Source organism: Oryctolagus cuniculus, chromosome 14, assembly GCF_964237555.1.
Source record: "Oryctolagus cuniculus chromosome 14, mOryCun1.1, whole genome shotgun sequence".
Taxonomy (NCBI): domain Eukaryota; kingdom Metazoa; phylum Chordata; class Mammalia; order Lagomorpha; family Leporidae; genus Oryctolagus; species Oryctolagus cuniculus.
The window spans coordinates 16,784,008-16,801,714 of NC_091445.1; the positions used below are offsets into that span (position 1 = coordinate 16,784,008).

General features: G+C 42.7%; 1 protein-coding gene across 15 annotated transcripts in view; it reads right to left on the reverse strand.

Annotated features, from left to right (window-relative positions):
• Positions 1-17,707, reverse strand: part of KIAA0825 (KIAA0825 ortholog) — a 448,051-nt gene that overhangs the window by 47,868 nt on the left and 382,476 nt on the right. Inside the window, exon 22 of one of the 15 annotated variants that reach the window (XM_051853963.2) lies at positions 3,704-13,333. The exons of the other annotated variants lie outside the window; for them this stretch is intronic. Coding sequence (XP_051709923.2) covers positions 13,261-13,333 — 73 coding nt within the window. The 3' untranslated portion in view covers positions 3,704-13,260. Of the gene's footprint in view, positions 1-3,703; positions 13,334-17,707 lie in introns of those variants that run through there. 15 annotated transcript variants of the gene reach the window in all.

The window sequence follows — 17,707 nt, forward strand, 5'->3', positions numbered from 1 at the left end:
AAGTCAGGTTGGCTTCTGTTTGCCTATTCGTGTTCTCCTGAGTTGGTGCCGTGGCTCAATAGGCTAATCCTCCGCCTGTAGCGCCAGCACCCCAGGTTCTAGTCCCGGTTGGGGCGCCGGATTCTGTCCTGGTTGCTCCTCTTCCAGGCCAGCTCTCTGCTGTGGCCCGGGAGGGCAGTGGAGGATGGCCCAAGTCCTTGGGCTCCTGTGCCCATGTGGGAGACCCAGAAGAAGCTCCTGGCTCCTGGCTTCGGATCAGCGCCGTGTGCTGGCCACAGCGGCCATTGGGGGTGAACCAACGGCAAAGGAAGACCTTTCTCTCTGTCTCTCTCTCTCTCACTGTCCACTCTGCCTGTCAAAAAAATAAAATAAATAAAAGAAGAAGCCTCCCTGACATATGCTTGCTCTCATTATCTTCCTCAAGAGTTCTTCTGACTCTTGTAGCATGAATATCACAAGGTCAGCATTGAGAACTTTCCATTCAATGCCCAAATACTCCTCCCTCACCAAAACTCACACCAGGATCTCTTTCCACAGCTTTCCCTTTCTCAGGGCCCGTCCATCCCTCTCCTTCAGTCTCCACACAAAGTCTCATCACCCGACACCAAGCGTTCGGAGACTAACCTCTCCCTCCCTGGATCCTCAAGTGAAAAGGGCTTTAGGGATTAGCCACCTCTGGAACGGGCAAGTAGCAGAGGATCAAATCAGCTCTACAGAAAAATAACACAGTGCTGTTCATTTGGGGTTGGAGAAGTAGAAAGCCTATTTCAAAAACACTATCATTCTTATTTATTTTGAAATGATTGTATGTTATAGCAAGAGCTGTTGGGCTTTTTCTTTTTTTTTACTCTCCAATTCAGAAACTGAGCCAACAACGTTCTTTTCTCCTAATTAGGTTTTAGTTATATCTAGGGGCTCCCTAGGTGCCCCCTAATATAAATAAAAATACAATATCCTACTCCGTTCTATTATAATTATCAACGGAGTCAAAGCAACACCCACGGAGATGACTGCTGAACAGCAATAGAAACATTTGTGAAATGCGCTGCTGCCAGAAAGCACTTTTCACGCTGCTTCTGAAACAGCGCAAGGTGTCAGAAAGAGCTAACTTTACATATCACCTTCTTTTTAAAGCAGTGCTTTCCCAAAACCTTCAGAATATTTCCACGTATTGCCTCAGTTCCTTCTCTTCACAGCCCTGCCTGAGATTAGCTTGCAGGATCTTAATTTTTCAAGTGTAATTTTCAAGTAGCCTGGGAACATTGCTCCCTTGTGTTTCCCTGGCATCTAAGCCCACAGCAACACCACTGGTAAGAAGCGGCTCTAAGACAACACCAGCCTGGGTTGAGGAGACACGCTACTTTCAAGACTGAGAAAAAGGACTGTAGTTGCCCAATCCTCCTTCTAATCTTCCCAGTACTTCTGGAGTCTAGGGGGGCTCAAGGCAAAACACTCCTTTGTCTTACAATCAGGCTGAACTTGTTCCCGAGGTTCTGAAACATTCAACTATGGCTCCCATGCCTTATGGTTCATTATGACCTACAATAATAGTCTTACAGCTAAACAACTGTAGCCATTGACTGTAAGTTAAAAAATCATACAAAGCTATATTTCAAGGCATACAGTTCCTGGTTTTATTTTTAAAAAACATGGCTATCAGAAATTTTTTTTAAAAAGTGGCTTCTGGCAGCATACTGTAGAAGAGCTTATTTTTTTCTGCATAATTAATATACTACTTATATGTTTCAGTTGAGGACTTAGAATATTAACAAATATTCTTTCAGGGAACAGATCATGAATGGTAATTTTGAAAATGCAAAGCAGAATAGCATTTCACAAACTGCAGATAAGTAAAACAAACAAATAAATAAAATAGCATACTTTGTTTATTTCTGCTCATAGGGAGACCTCCTCCAAGACTCTAATGAGAATTCTGAGGGCACAGCAAGAGAGAACACTTACCACTATAAGAAACATAGAATTAATAGGGCTTCGGTTTGAGTGAACTAATATCTATTGCTCAACAGTTCAATGCTACAAACATTTATTGTGCACATAGTGTGAGGCAATGAGTTAGGTGCTATGAGTTAATGAGCAGTCGCACAGGACAGGAGCCTAAAGGAGTGAGCCACCAAGTGACTAAGAGACAAAGCATGGATATAGGGAAGTACATTGGGAGGCAAGGTAGCAATGCCATGAAAGGTACGAACAAAAGGCTGGGGCAGCACGGAAGCCAGAATGGGTATATTGTGGGGAGCAACTTGGACTAGACTAAGTTACTGGAATTAAGACTTATTCTATGCATCTGCTCTCCCACAATATGGCGCTGGGAGAGGAGTAAACAGCTTCTACACAGCTGCCTCCAGTTCGACCAATAACCTGCAGGAGCTGATCCTGCTCCTGATTGGAGGAGAGCAGCGTACTCAGCGTGTGGGTAGCAGAGTTGGGATTGGTGGAAGAGGACTATAAAGGAGGAGAGAGACAACATGCACCAGGAACACCTGAGGAACATCTGAGCAGCCCCCGAGAGAGCCGGCCGGCGGTGTGCCGCTCCCCCGCGGAAGTGGGGAATGTGGCAGGGGGAACCGCCCCTCCACGGAGGTGGAGGGACGGCAGCCAACCCGGGATGAACCAGCAGCAAACCCGGGGAGGGCCGAGCAGACAAAAGAACAGTGCAGGGTCCTGTGTCGTTCCTCCGCGAAGAGGGGGAGCGACAGTATATCAAGCTGAGAGTTATGGAGACGGCTCCATGTAAAGTGAACACTCATTTGACTTAATCTCTTAGGATGGGCAAGATGGGGCTGGGAGGTGGGGAAGTACTCTAGGTGAAAGGCATGACATGATGGAACGCGTGGAAATGTGAACATTTCAGAGTGTTTATGAACAAATGCAGCACAGCTTGTCTAGGAGGGAGATGTATTAAGACAGTGGTGAAAAGAAGCAAGTGTTTCAACTTAAAGACGGACTAGAGCTTATTCAGCTAAGAAAAAGTCGTCTGCACGTTTCGCTGTACAATGAGAATCACTCTGGGGATCCTCGTGAAATTCTCATTTCCAGGTCCATCTCAGAGATTTGCTGGCAGTAGACCTGAATTAGGTCTGTGCATCTGCATTTTCAATGATCGTTCTCACCCTTCTGATGTGTCTGATCCCTAGACTTCATTCTGAGAAACACCCAAGTGGGACACGGAAAATAGTTGCTCTAGGATTTCAATTTTGTATTTTTAGGGAATAGAATATCTGCATGCTTTTGTTCAGTGAAAATTTGGTTAGTTTCACAAATTCTGGCTGTTTGGATTTGTTTATGCCACGCAAAGCTTTTTATAACTGGAAACAGATAATGAGTTCTTAAAAGATCATCCTGGTAAAATTGAATCACATCAGCACACAGGTACACACACACACGCACACACGCATACAGGGATGGTCCGCACCTTCAAATTCTAGAAATCTCTATCCTACCAAAACCAGTGTTCAGAAAATAAGCTGTGTGAGCCCAATAATTCTGCAGAGCTTGAAGCGCTGACATTCAGAAGCAGTGTGAGACTCAAATGCTCTGCAGATCAGTAGGTCTGGATAGAAAAGAAATTTAAATAAGGGATGGATGATGCTGTGGGGTGGTAAGGAGGACCTCCATGTAATCTGACCTGTCACTGTTAAGTTGGAAAGGGGTGTGCTCCAGCCCCCACACATCTTCCTGCTGCTTTTACTAATTAACATGTGTAAAAGAATCCTAGGAAAAATTTCAGCAGGGGTAATGCCTCTCTTTATCCTTTTAGAATTCATTTTTTTCTTCTGAGCTGTCCTAATGGTGGCTAGAATCCTGCGGTAGGAGTCACATTCTTGATCTTTTTTTTTTTTTTTCGGTAGCATTGCCACATTTTCATCCTTTTGGTGTTTCTTAATTTCAGACTCTGCATTTTGACAGCTCAACCCTGTTGATTAATGCCTTCTAGGAAGCCCTATATGGCCTGCCTGTTAGCGATCTAATTTTGTGCTGGAATGCCTGGGCTGGTATGTTGAACCGATTCACCACCCAGGTGGCTACATTTGGACTAAATGAGCTGTGAAGGGTTTCATCTTTGCCCATCACAGTCTTCCTTAGCGGAGCCCCACAGTATGCAGCCACTGCTCCGACATGATTTGTCACAACCCATCAATAGAAAATAAATTATTGCCATTCTCACTTGTCAATGGGCTTGTCTTCACTTCAGCTGGCCTAATGATTGGAAGCTCAAAGGGAACATTTCCCATCTTTGTGGAGCATGATTATGACCGAACACACTGCTTCCCTGTGCAGCTTGGCCAGTAAAAACACGTAGGGAAAGCAAATTAATTGGCTGTTTTGCGCCAGTGATTAGAACATTACACTTGAAGTCTGCAGAAACTGATATTAGGCAAGCAAGATTAGGTCGGTTCTGACTTTTATTTGCTTAGTGCAACATGATTAGCAACTGCTTCATTCAAGGTTAGTGCACTTGCTGCTGCACAGGAAAATCTTCCTGCTATAATGATGCTGCATACCTTTAAGCCGATAAGCATGTTCTAGGCAAAAATCAAAAATCGCGTTGGGAAGGAAGCAAATGAGGAGATGTAACAGGGAACTCATCAAATGGCTTTAGAGTCGTTCTTATGTCTGGCACTTTTGAAAATTATATTCCTTGGAAACCTGCTCTGCAAGCTGTATTTGCAGAATGTAGAGGTGGTAATTGTGTCAGTTCAGGAGACAAAGACTAAAAGGACCCCAAGAGCAACAAGAAGTAGAAGGTGACACCTTTCAATGAACTAACTGCAAATGAGCTTGCTTTGAAAGAAACAGAGAACTCTTCTTCATCTTGTTCTTCTATTTTTTTTTTTAAACAGCTATAGAAAGAGCAAGGAGAGCAAAAGATACAATGGCAGGGTATCAAGTCAGACCTCATAATTAAATCCGCAGTTGCAGTAGATGAAAGAGGAAATTGTACTAATAAATTAGGATTTGAATTTCCCTGTTAACAGCTTTGCCTGGTGTCTAATAACAAGATGCTTTATCTATGGGAACAATAAACAAAGACATAGGGCACAGGTAAAAGAATGTCTGACCCTTTATCCTAAACACGATAATGTTGAGGATATTGGCCATGTCTCCAAAACTAAGAAGTTTTTGTTGTTGTCCCATCTTCCCTACCCCCACTCAAGAATGAGAGGGAAACACTCTTAACAACGCTAAGTCTTAGTACCTGGTGATTGCTGCCTGTTCCTTAGTCCACAGGTGCCCCAAGAGTACAATTAAATCTTCAAATGATGTGTAGTTTAGAAACACCATTAGTGCACTTTCATGTTCATTTAGTTTATCTCAGGTTACACCTCTGCCACCCCATGGGACACTTGTGTTTTAAGAACACTAAATGCCTCTGTTGGTACCATGACTCAAATGCAATTTTGTGGACATTTTGTTTATTAAACTTCGTAATTTTCTTCTGCTTTGATTGCTTTTCAAATTGTCTTCTGGTGTTTGGAAATATAAAGTTCATAGACTCCCTACTCAGACTTTGGTTTCTGAAATTAAGCTCCCATGTCATCATGGCCAACTCCTTCCTTGGCCAGGTCAGTGGTCCTTGGTCTGGGAAGCACAGCTCAGAGCCTTATTCTCTCCATCCAGGGCTGTGTTTCCAGCATCCTGTATTGAAACTCACTGGATCTTTTATTTCTTCCAGGTTATTCTTGTCTTAGACTATTCAGGTAAGACTTATCTCCCATGTATTTTGTCTGCTGTCTTGAGTGCGCCCTTCTGATCTTTGCATTTTGCCCCCTTTAGTTCTTAGTTTGCAAATGCCGTTCCCTACTGGATGTCATTTGTTTATATTTGATCCAAGTGAATAATCCTTATCTTTTTGAACTCCTGAATCATATATCCAGAGATGTGACAATGTGTTCTGTACACACACACACATACAAATGAAAATTTATGTTTTTCGAAGCAGTGTGCCCATACCTGAATAAATGGTTGGAAGTTAGGTGAGAAATTATCTGATATGTGAATAAACACCTGATGTTATTCTGCATTCACTAGCCAATGGTTGTTTTGATCTATGCTTTCTATTCAATGATTGCTTTTAACACTTAAAAATATTTGTGTATGGGGTCAGTGCTGTGGTGTAGTGGGTAAGGCCGCCACCTACAGTGCCAGCATCCACATGGGCGCCGGTTCTAGTCTCGGCTGCTCCTCTTCCCATTCAGCTCTCTGCTATGGCCTGGGAAAGCAGTAAAAGATGGCCCAAGTCCTTGGGTCCCTGCACCCATGTGGGAGACCTGGAAGAAGCTCCTGGCTCCTGCCTTCGGATCAGTGCAGTTCCGGCTGTTGCAGCCAACTGGGGAGTAAACCAGCAGATGAAAGACCTCTCTCTCTCTCTCTCCCCCTTCTCTCTCTTTGTAACTCTGACTTTCAAGTAAATAAATAAATATTAAAAACATAAAAATATCTGTGTATTTTTTTAAAAAGATTTATTTATTTGAAAGACAGAGTTACAGAGAAAGGGAGAGACAGAGAGAGAGGGAGAGATCTTCTACCCACTGGTTCACTTCTGAATTGGTTGCAATGTCCAGGGCTGAGGCAGGCAGAAGCCACATGGGTGGCAAGTGTCCAAGTACTTGGACCATCTTCTGCTGCTTTCCCAGGCGCATTAGCAGAGAGCTGGATTGGAAGTGGGGCAGTTGGACTTGAACTGGTGTTCATATGGATGTCAGTATCAAAGGTAGTGGCTTAACCCACTGTACCATGTCACCAGCCCCTATTTGCTTATGATTTAAAAAAATACAGTTGTGTGACTTCATCTTGATTAGATAGTAAGGATTTGTAAAACATAGGTATAAGGATGTCTCACCTGAGCCTAAAAGAAGAAATTTTTCAAACATAAAATAATCTTGGGTTTTTCAAACAATTCCAAAATAATAAAATTTTAATTATTCATAGTGACAATGAATACTTTATCTTATGAACTCCTATTTATATACTGTCCATAATTAGAATTATAAAAAGTATTCCATGTCAAGACTGGGCAACAGCATCCTATAAAACAACCGGATCATGCATTATTATAATAAATACATGTTGGGCCAGCACTGTGGCGCAGCAGGTTAACGTCCTGGCCTCAAGCGCCTGCATCCCATATGGGTGCCGGTTCAAGACCTGGCTGCTCCATTTCCAATCCAGCTCTCTGCTACAGCCTGGGAAAGCAGTAGAAGATGGCCCAAGTCCTTGGGCTCCTGCACCCATGTGGGAGACCCGGAATAAGCTCCTGGCTTCTGGCTTTGGATTGGCGCAGCTCTGGCCGTTGCGGCCAATTAGGGAGTGAACCATCAGATGGAAGACCTCCCTCTCTTTCTCTCTCTCTCTCTCTCTCTCTCTCTCTGTGTGTGTGTGTGTAAAACTCTGACTTTCAAATAAATAAATAAATCTTTAAAAATAATAATAATAAATACATGTCTATGTGTAAGAGACAACTTTATCAAGAAACATGAAAGATCTGAGATTTTATTTTGCTTGCAAGCTAACAAGAGAGCCTGCCATGGTTTCATAATTGCTGGCAGAGGATATCAGGCTCTTAAAAGTAAATCAAAGACCTTAATTACAGCACCATAGGCACCATGAACTTCATGTTCACACTGGTTACCCTTGCTCCCTGTCCAAGTCCTATAAGAGAAATGCAGAGTGGCCCAGGTATATGATACACACACATGGAGTTTGTGTCACATCCAAGAAGCCTCAACTTTGGGAAATACAATCTTGTAAGGTGGCTACTAGCAAACCAGCCCAACCTTTGCCTTAGAGGGAGGCATCATCTTTATTAACCTAATGGAAAAACAAATCCGATTTCTACCCTGAGGGAGTCATTGTTTCTATCTGGCCTAGATGTCTGCTATGCAAACATCCTTGAGAAGATAGTTTGAGACAAAACGCTATCAGAAAACGTGGAAAACACCTTGGAGAACTATTCAACAAAGTTATTTTTTTCTTTAAAAAAGTTGGTTTGTTTCTTTTTAGGTTTATTTTATTATTTATTTGAAAGGCAGACTTACAGAGAGACAGACACACAGAGAGAGATCTTCCCATTTGCTGATTTAACTCCCTAAAAGGTCTCAACAATCCAGATTGGGCCACGCTAAAAGCCAGGAGATTGGAACTACATCTGAGTCTTCCAAGTGGGTAGTACGGGTCCATGTACTTGGGCCATCTTCTGCTATTTTCCAAGGAACATTAGCAGGGAGCAGGAGTTCATATGGGATGCTGGCATTGTAGGCAGCAGCTTAAAGCAATGCACCATGAAGTTGGCCCCTCAATAAAGTCTTAAATAACATTGTTATTTATTAATATTGTTTAGAGTAGTTCTGTGGTCCAGGTTATTGTGTCATATATATATATATATACATACATACATATATATATATATAAAATCTCATTCAATTCCATCAATAATAGCTCTATGAAATAGGGATGAATGAGGTTGGCATTGTGGTACAGTGGATTAAGCAACCACTTGCAATGCTGGCATTCCATACTGGAGTGCTGGTTCGAGGCCCTGCTGCTCCATTTCCAAACCTGCTAATGAACTTAGGAAGACAGTAGAAGATGCTCAGGGCCCCTACCACCCATGTGGGAGACTAGGGTGGAGTTTTAGTTTTAGCCCAGGCTGTTGAGGCCATCTGGGGAGTGAACCATTTGATCATCTCTCTGTGTTTCTCCCTATGCCTTTCAAATAAATAAATAAACATTAAACAAAATAAATAGAATCAATTATCCCCTAATCAATTATCTCCTAATTTGGGTCTTAATTCGTTCTGCACTGTCACTTCCCTTCCCTTCCCTCCAGCTTTGTCTGACCAACTGCTTCCAATCATAAAATGCCATTCCCTCTATGAAGTCTGTTGTTGCTCCCATCTGGATTGAGTGTCCCTCTGTGTGTCAGGAAAGTCTGTACCTCTCTGATCTCAGTACTTAACCTATTGTATTGTAGCTGCCTTTGTTTGTCTATGCACAGTACTTTAAACTCCAGGGTGACAGGAACTGCATCAGGTTTACTGTTCTATCCAAAGTATCTAGCATAGATTATACTCTCAATTAACATGCATATCAAATTATTAAATTTGTTTATATTGGAGAGGCAGAGGTATAGAGAGAGTAAAAGTGAGACAGTGAGCAATGGAGAAACAGTCACACACACACACACACACACACACACACAGCTCCCATCTTTTGGTTCACTCCCCAAACACCTGCGATGCCAGGAAGCTGAAGGCAGAATCTAGGAACTCAGCCTAGGTCTCCTAGGGGGCTGTCAGGGACCGAAATACTTGAGCCCTCACCTGCTGCTTTCCAGAGCCTGCATTGGCAGGAGGCTGGAATGGGGAGCCAGGACAAGAGGATGTGGGCATCCTAATGGACGTCTTAACTGCTAGGCCAAGTGTCCACCCCTCCAAGAATATTTTTTAGATGAATAAATGGGCATATGCAGAATGAGTGGGGAAATCAAACAGTCTCCCTAGTTTTCTCCGCAGTTAGTGTGATGCATACCTTTCCCTTCCTTAGCAAGTAACTGGGGAAATATATTTGATTGGAAACAGGAAAAAAAAACTAAAAAGAAAGAGAACCATGAGGAAATCTTTCAAAATAGACTCCTATTCACTGATGCAAACCAACTAAATAAGAAAATTTCCTTTTCATATTAGTCTTGTCTCATGTCAGCATCCTTTCCTGATGTTAGTTAGCATCACCCGAATTAGACACCTGGAGTAGGCCTTCTGGGTTTAGTTGCCCTGAGCTCTCCAAAACTCTAGTGCCCCCAGAGCTTGCCCTCCCCGTGTAATTCACTTGGTCCTGGGTCATCTTTCCTTTGGCGTTGATCAAATCTGATTTCTTCCTACTCCCCTTTGCCAACATAACCGTGGCTGATGCATTAATAGCTCCTGGTGGCTTAAGGAATTATTCTACCACTTAAGAGTCAAAATGTGCCAATTCAATTAAAAGGTCACAGTAAGTACTTCAGTAGCTGTGACTAGCTACTTAGCTTTAACAGATCCTTCAAATCAGATTTCCTTCCCCTGTATATGTAGTCAAACTGTTTTCTTTAGGTTTATGTTCTCCTAGCTTCAGCTTAGACAAAAAAAAGACCACTGAAACATTTTTGAATTATGAGCGTATTCATGAAATGCAATACCTGGTCAAGAGGAAGGTAATCTAAATCAAAATATTTAAGTAACATTACCCTCTATTCTATTTCTACTCATTAATGAAATGCAACTGTCAAATAATTATAAAGGCCAAGAGAGCAGAAGTGAGAGGCTCAGAGGGGTGACTTTTCAAGATGCTAGAAAGTACCAGGTGACAAGTGTTCAGGGAATCAGAAAGATGGAATGACAGTGAAGGAAATGGGGTAAAAGAACCACAGGTGGCAATCAAGAAGAGATAAGGGCAGAGTGGAAAAGAAATCTGAATTTATTACCAAAAGAGAGCAGGAGCCAATGAAGGTAGAAAGAAAAATGAAACAAAGGTGCATGGATTAGAAATGCTGGCTTGGCAGGCACATTTTCCATACAGCAGAACAGGGGCTCATGAAAATAACGGAGCAGGGCAAAGAACAGGACAACGGTTGGTAGGTGAAGAAAACAGATTCTGCAGGTGGCATTGACCAAATATTTGACCTTAGATTTGGTGGGAGGGTTGCAAAGAGCCAAACTTTTTTTTTTTTTTTTTTTTTTTTTGACAGGCAGAGTGGACAGTGAGAGAGAGAGAGACAGAGAGAAAGGTCTTCCTTTTGCTGTTGGTTCACTCTCCAATGGCCACTGCAGCCCGCGCACCGCGCTAGTCTGAAGCCAGGAGCCAGGTGCTTCTCATGGTCTCCCATGGGGTGCAGGGCTCAAGGACTTGGGCCATCCTCCACTGCACTCCCAGGCCATAGTAGAGAGCTGGCCTGGAAGAGGGGCAACTGGGACAGAATCCAGCGCCCCGACTGGGACTAGAACCCGGTGTGCTGGCGCTGCAGGCGCCAGCCGAGCCAAACATTTTTAAAAACTGATATTGAGAAAGAATATAGATTATGTTTTTTGTTTGGAACTATGAGTTGAAAGATGTTTGAATTAAAGTCCCTTCTGCATTTACTATTGCTAGCCTCACTTAGCTAAGCAGTGTACTAAGTTTTTGTATTTCTCTCCTCCCATTTTCTGTGGTATGTCTTCCTAAGTCATTAGATTGGGTCATTCTAGTTAATGCTTTTTTAATATAGGTTATATTTATTTAAATGAGAGGTAGAGTTACAGATGGTGAGAAGGAGAGACAGAGAGAAAGGTCTTCCATCCGCTTGTTCACTCCCTAAATGGTCATAATGGCTGGAACTGAGTTGATGCAAAGCCAGGAGTTTCTTCCGGGTCTCCCAGGTGGGTGCAGGGACCCAAACACTTGGGCCATCTTCCACTGCTTTCCCAGGCTGTAAGCAGAGAGCTGGATTGGAAGAGGAGCAGCTGGGCCAAGAACCCAGGGCCCAAATGGATTGCCAGTGCCTAGGTGGAAGATTAACCTACTGCGCCACAGCACCAGCCCCTGTTATTGCTTTCTTAGTTGGCTCTTAAGGGTCTCTGCCTTGTGTTACTGTGTGGATTCTTTTCCTTCTCCAAAAAGCTTCTGAGAAGGGTGGCCGTCACTGCTGAATGCATTTTCCTGTGTCGCAGAGATCTATTTTGCACCTTTCAGCACACAATTTTTAGTCTTCATCTAACTTGGCCTCCCTAGGTTTGAACTGATGAATGCTCCTTCTTCCATAGAATCTTTAGTTCTTGGCTCCCTCACACTCTTCTCCCTTGGTTGTTCTTCTCTCTGATAAAGCCCCTTAGTTCATCCTCCACCTAACCGTAGCCCTCTTCTCTCAACTCTACAACCCTTGCTTGGCCACCTCCTCACATCCTATCACAGGGACCCCTAAGCATCCCTGAAAATCTCACAATCCAGACCTCCCTGGTGAGCTGCATCTCTGTGTTTGCAACCTCAGACACATTTACAGTGAGGAATTCCGGGCATTCAGATTCCTTGTCCAAAGGAGTGCTCACTATCTCATTACCCCCTTCCTCCTTCTGACCTCTCCTGCTGTCTCCTCTCTGTAATTTGGAGTATTCAGGGAAGTCAGGCTGGCTCATCCCATCTGAACGAGGCTCTCCCAACAGCTCTGCTGGTGCAGTGACCCCAACACATCAGCTTAACATTTTTCTATCAGTTTGGAATTATAGAGCAGGTGGTTCATCTGACTATAAGCGGGCATTGTGTCTCTCTAATTGGAGGGTACAGAGCAAGAACATTGGAAATCGTTTGAATATGGCTTGTCCCCTCTGAGAGGTTGAAATCCGACTGCTATTGTGGCAGTGCGGTGTGGGGAGGCAGAGCCATTAGGAGGAACAAATGCCTTTCTTGAAAGAGGGGGTTGTCATACAGCAAGACCCTCTTCCTTGCCTACTTGCCCTTCTAAGTTTTCACCATGTGATAATGCGAAAGGCCCTCACCAGATGCACTCTGCTGGTCTTGGTTTTTGCAGACATAGAACCATGAGCCAAAATAAACCCCATTCTACAGATCACCCAGTCTCAGGCATCCTGTGATAGCGATAGAAAACAGACTGAGACATGGGCTTAATAAGGAAGATCGCTGTGGAAGTAAAATGGAAGGCACTGAGGCCGGGACCTGGAAGTCCAGCCTGAGACTCTATGTGGGTGAAGAGGGTGGAGTGGCAACAGAGAAGGGTGGTGGTCAAAGACAGCAGTAGGAGCCTGTTCCAGTCAGCTGGAGCACAGGATAGGCTTAGCTGCTGCCATGACCACTTTGTTACTTGGCTTTTCATACTGATCAGGAGGAATAAAGTGATTCACTTTTGGTGATGCTAGATATAAGGCACCTGGCTCAGTCTGCCCCAAGCCGATTAACATCACCACCACCAGGGCTGTCTTTGGGAAGAGAGCCATTTTTTTCCATCCCCTCGTTACCCCTAATAGAAGAGTCACAAGAAGTATCTCTAAGAACTTCCCTACGCAGGAGTATTGAGAATATACAGGCCACAAAGGACTAGGAAGTAGCTTGCTGATTGTTTTTATACATATCTCTAATTCTCTGCCATTGCCCTTTATTTGGTCATAGCTTAGCAATACTGAAAAATACAGAAAAAGATTAGATTAAAATCCATATTTTAATCCTCCAGTTGCCAAATTTCCATGAATCTGTGTTAATTAAATAACTCAAATCAGGCCCTCATTTACACATTTCCTCCTTAATTATTGTGATTATCTTCACTTTACAATTCTGCATCAACTGGAAATGAGTCCTATAAAACAAAAAATATTATGACATATTCATGTTGACAGAAGTAGAAAATATGAACATTTCAAAGGATTTTTTTTCCTCTTTTGCTATATATACAAGTAGGAGTTGAGTATGAGGAAATTATTCAAACATTTCAAAGCTAAAATATCTCGATAAGTGAAGGAAATATTTCAAACTCAAATTAGTCATACCTTAATTTCTGTTTTATTTGGTGAGTGTAGACAGTTTACACTCATGACTTACAAGTCATAAGAAATGACTCACATGTCATTTTTATTGCCTTAAAATTGAAATAATAGGATAATGAAAGAACTTAGCAAGAGAATAAAAGGCTTCGCTAAAAAAAAATACACATTCTCAGTGCTGTCTGATTTCACAACTTTTGCTTCTAATTTAGCTGAGCGGTACTACACAAGAGGAGCTATGAAGACTGAGGTTCCCCAGGGATTCATAGTTGCCACCAAACGGAGCAATGAAATCCTGACGCTGCACCCGCTGCTTACACATGCAGGCTTATTAGGTCCGATGTAGCATTCCTGCTATGGTTTGAACATGGTTTGTCCTTCAGTATCATGCAAGAGTTAATCCCCCAAGTCAGACATTACTGAGATGGTACTCAGAGCTGGAACTGTGGAAAGGGATTGGATTTAATAAGGTCATGAGGGTGGAGCCCTCAGGATTGAATCCTGGTGGCTTTGTAAGAAGAGGGACAGGGACCAAGAAGAGACATGTGCGTTCCCTGTGTGTTGCCATGTGATGTTCAAGACTCCTCCAACAAGAAGGCCATCAGTCTTGAGGAGATGCAGCTAAGTGGGCCCTGTGAGAGCCTGCACCATGCTATTTGGACTTCCAGCCTCCAAAACTGTGACCCGCCTAAACCTCTTTATAAAGTTAGCCTACCTCAAGCATCTCAATAAATAGCTGACTAATTAGTCCATTGAAGAGTACATGAGCTATATAAACCCCTGTGGTAGACAGGCTTATTATACAATGACAGTTTTTATTTAAATTTTATTATCTTAAAGCTTATTTCAAATATAGGGAATTATTAGACTAGGGTGGAAAAGATGGAACCATTTAATCTAGGAAGAACACTTTTGCTCTTCATGTATTTAGATATTAGTGTGATTTTAAAAAGGGAAAACACATCTATCATGGAGATCAGGTGTCCCTAGTAAACATGTGCAAACTAGGAAGAGCATGATACTAAGGGGGTCATGTAAATTATAGGCATATTCACCGATAAGGCAAGAGATTTCTTTATCAAAACAAGAAACAGGTGGGAATGCTGTAAACATCTCACTGGTTGTCACTCTTTACTTCTTGGGTATGTCCACCAATAATATACAGTCCTGGGGCTCACTGGTAGAGGTAGTGAAATCCAGAGAACACTGAATATATGCCATGTTTGGTTACACAATCGTCATGTGGTAGCATAACCAAAAACCCTACCTAACATAAATAAGTGGATGCTCTGGGAATGGAATAATATTAGTAACTCCAAAGTTAAAGTGTTTGTGCCTACCATGGAAGCCATATTTCCACTGCAGTATCACATCAAAAAATCAAGGAAACATACAAAAAATACCCACAAAAGTATTATAGCAGTAATGACATCCCTTATAAAATACTTGAATAAATAGCTCTGGAGTCCCAAACTATTTATAGTTTTCCAAATGCAAATGCCACTTCCTACCTTTTGCTTTTGTTCATGCTTTCTTCCCTGTTCTTATGTCTTCCACCCACTTCCTGCTTGTGCATCTAGAGTTCTAATCAGTCTGTTTTGGGCAAGCCTTGACTGACTCCTAGGCTGGGATAATTAGCAATCCCTCTTCACCCAACAGTACTGAAAGCAAATCTCCCAGAATCACTGTACCTGAAAGCCTTGGCCCACTATACGAGATCTGCGGGCAAGGAGAGTGCCCACCTTTTCACCTTTTATTCCCCTACCTTGGCACTTTCACCCTGTGGTGAGCATTCCAGAAATGACTACTGGACAAAACCCAACCAGAATGACCCAAATGTTCCAGAAGAGGTCTGAGGAGTGGAAGACTGCCAACATCCACAGAGTGGGTCCTGTGCAACCATTATCCTAGAGTGCTTCATTCATGGGGTTACTCTGTGTATCTTGCCTCTAAGCTCCAATTTGTGCTAAATTCCTATCCATGCCTAAAGACCACCATCAAATTACTTGTTACCAAGAACTTATTTCTTATTTCCCAATGGGATATTATTCATCTGATCTTAATCTATGGATTGTTGCTGTTATTATGACAATCACCTTATTTGGTTTTGGGGTCTCATTATTTATCTTTTTTATTTCCTATCCATTTCATGTTTTACACTGGCTATCACTAATGCTTTAAACGTAAGAAATAATCCATATATACATATATATGTATACACACACACACATATATATATAGTTCTTTAGCTGAATGTAACTAATCTAAGGCAAGATAATTTTTAATTTATTAAGGATATAAGATTAAAGATTATAATTTATAATCTGAATATATTATAAAGTCACTAGATGGTAAGATGTAATAAAAGTTTTCTTTAAAAAATCATGAGCTATGAGCCGGCGCCGTGGCTCAATAGGCTAATCCTCCACCTTGCGGCGCCGGCACACCGGGTTCTAGTCCCGGTTGGGGCGCCGGATTCTGTCCCGGTTGCCCCTCTTCCAGGCCAGCTCTCTGCTATGGCCAGGGAGTGCAGTGGAGGATGGCCCAGGTGCTTGGGCCCTGCACCCCATGGGAGACCAGGAAAAGCACCTGGATCCTGGCTCCTGCCATCGGATCAGCGCGGTGCGCCGGCTGCAGCGGCGGCCATTGGAGGGTGAACCAACGGCAAAGGAAGACCTTTCTCTCTCTGTCTCTCTCACTGTCCACTCTGCCTGTCAAAAATTAAAAAAAAAAAAAAAAAAAAAAAAAAAAAAAAAAAATCATGAGCTATACGAATAATCTACAAAAATATATCCAATGTTCACACTATTTAAATGCAGCAAACTTATATGCAACAACGAAACAGATCCTGTGAATCTTGATTTAGATTCCATTAATTAAGAATTTGTGAGAAATAATTTTACCTAGTTCTTTTGTACCTTACACATATGGGGTGAGCCCATTTAAGAGCATAAACTATATCAAAGGTCTTCTGCCTACTTGAATATGGGAATGAAAACTATTCATAATAACCTGCTTTAAATGTTAAAGCAGACCCAGAAACGCATATGCATGAGGATGATCTACAATTCATACGCCACAGATCCATTTTTGTGATGTTTGACAAGCCCCTTCAAATTTGATTGTTTTACTAACTTTGTGATAAAAAGTTCAAGCCACATTATCAGAACTCTAATAATACATTGTCTCACCTGCTAAGTATTAAGTGTCAGTTTTCAATTCCATTAAGAGATGGTGCTGGTTATGCCTATTCCTCCACAGACTACCAAGGATGAGCCTGAGGGTCTGTTTGTTTGGTGGTCTTGAAGCCACCATTTGACAAGTCATTCCTATTCAACCCACAAAACACCTACAGACTCTAAGGAAATGGTATGTGTTTCTACGGTGTCCTTACAGATGGCTACAAGTTCCACTCAACCGTGCCTGTAGGGGCGATGTCTGTGAAATCACACATGCTCAATGTGTGCATCAGGGCCCTTAGTGATGTCTGAGGGGAGAGGCCCTCAGCCAAGGCAAATGCAAGCTGTGTCCTCCTGAGCCCCTTGTCTCCTGAGCGACCAGCAGGAGGAAGTTTTCCAGGGAGTGAGACCCAGGAGGCAAGGGAAGGGGAGAACTCCGAGCCCCTGCCCATCCCCACCTTTGAGTCGTCCACGCTACCACCAAGAGGCCTGAGCTCTGTTCCTTGGATACTCATACTTTCAAAATTCCCAGAACATAGGCCATCCAAGTAGACCCTGGGGACGAGGCATCCAGGTCCTTATTCTTTGGTCAGTTCCCTGTACCTTCACTTTCCCTACTCCCCAGTGCACCTCATCATTTTGAGGGGTGAATTACACTTTCCCCACTTGTTAAGAACAGGTGTCAGGGATGGAAAAACAGGATGTTTGTGGCTTGTTACATATTGTATCTGGGTCCATGTTTCTCACCCTTCCTTCCCTGTGCCCCTGGTTCCAGGCAAAACTGTGAAATGTGTAATTTTTCCTTTAAGATCTAATCTTTTTACTTCCATTTAGTCATCTCCCTGTCTTTTTTTGAAATACTTTTTAAGTTTTATTTTAAAGGTAAAGTGATATCTATCTATCTATGTATCTATCTATCTGAGAGAGCCTGCTTCTATTCTCTGGTTCACTCCCCAAATGGCTGCAATGGTTGGGGCTGAGCCAGACCAAAGCAAGGAACCAAAACTCCAT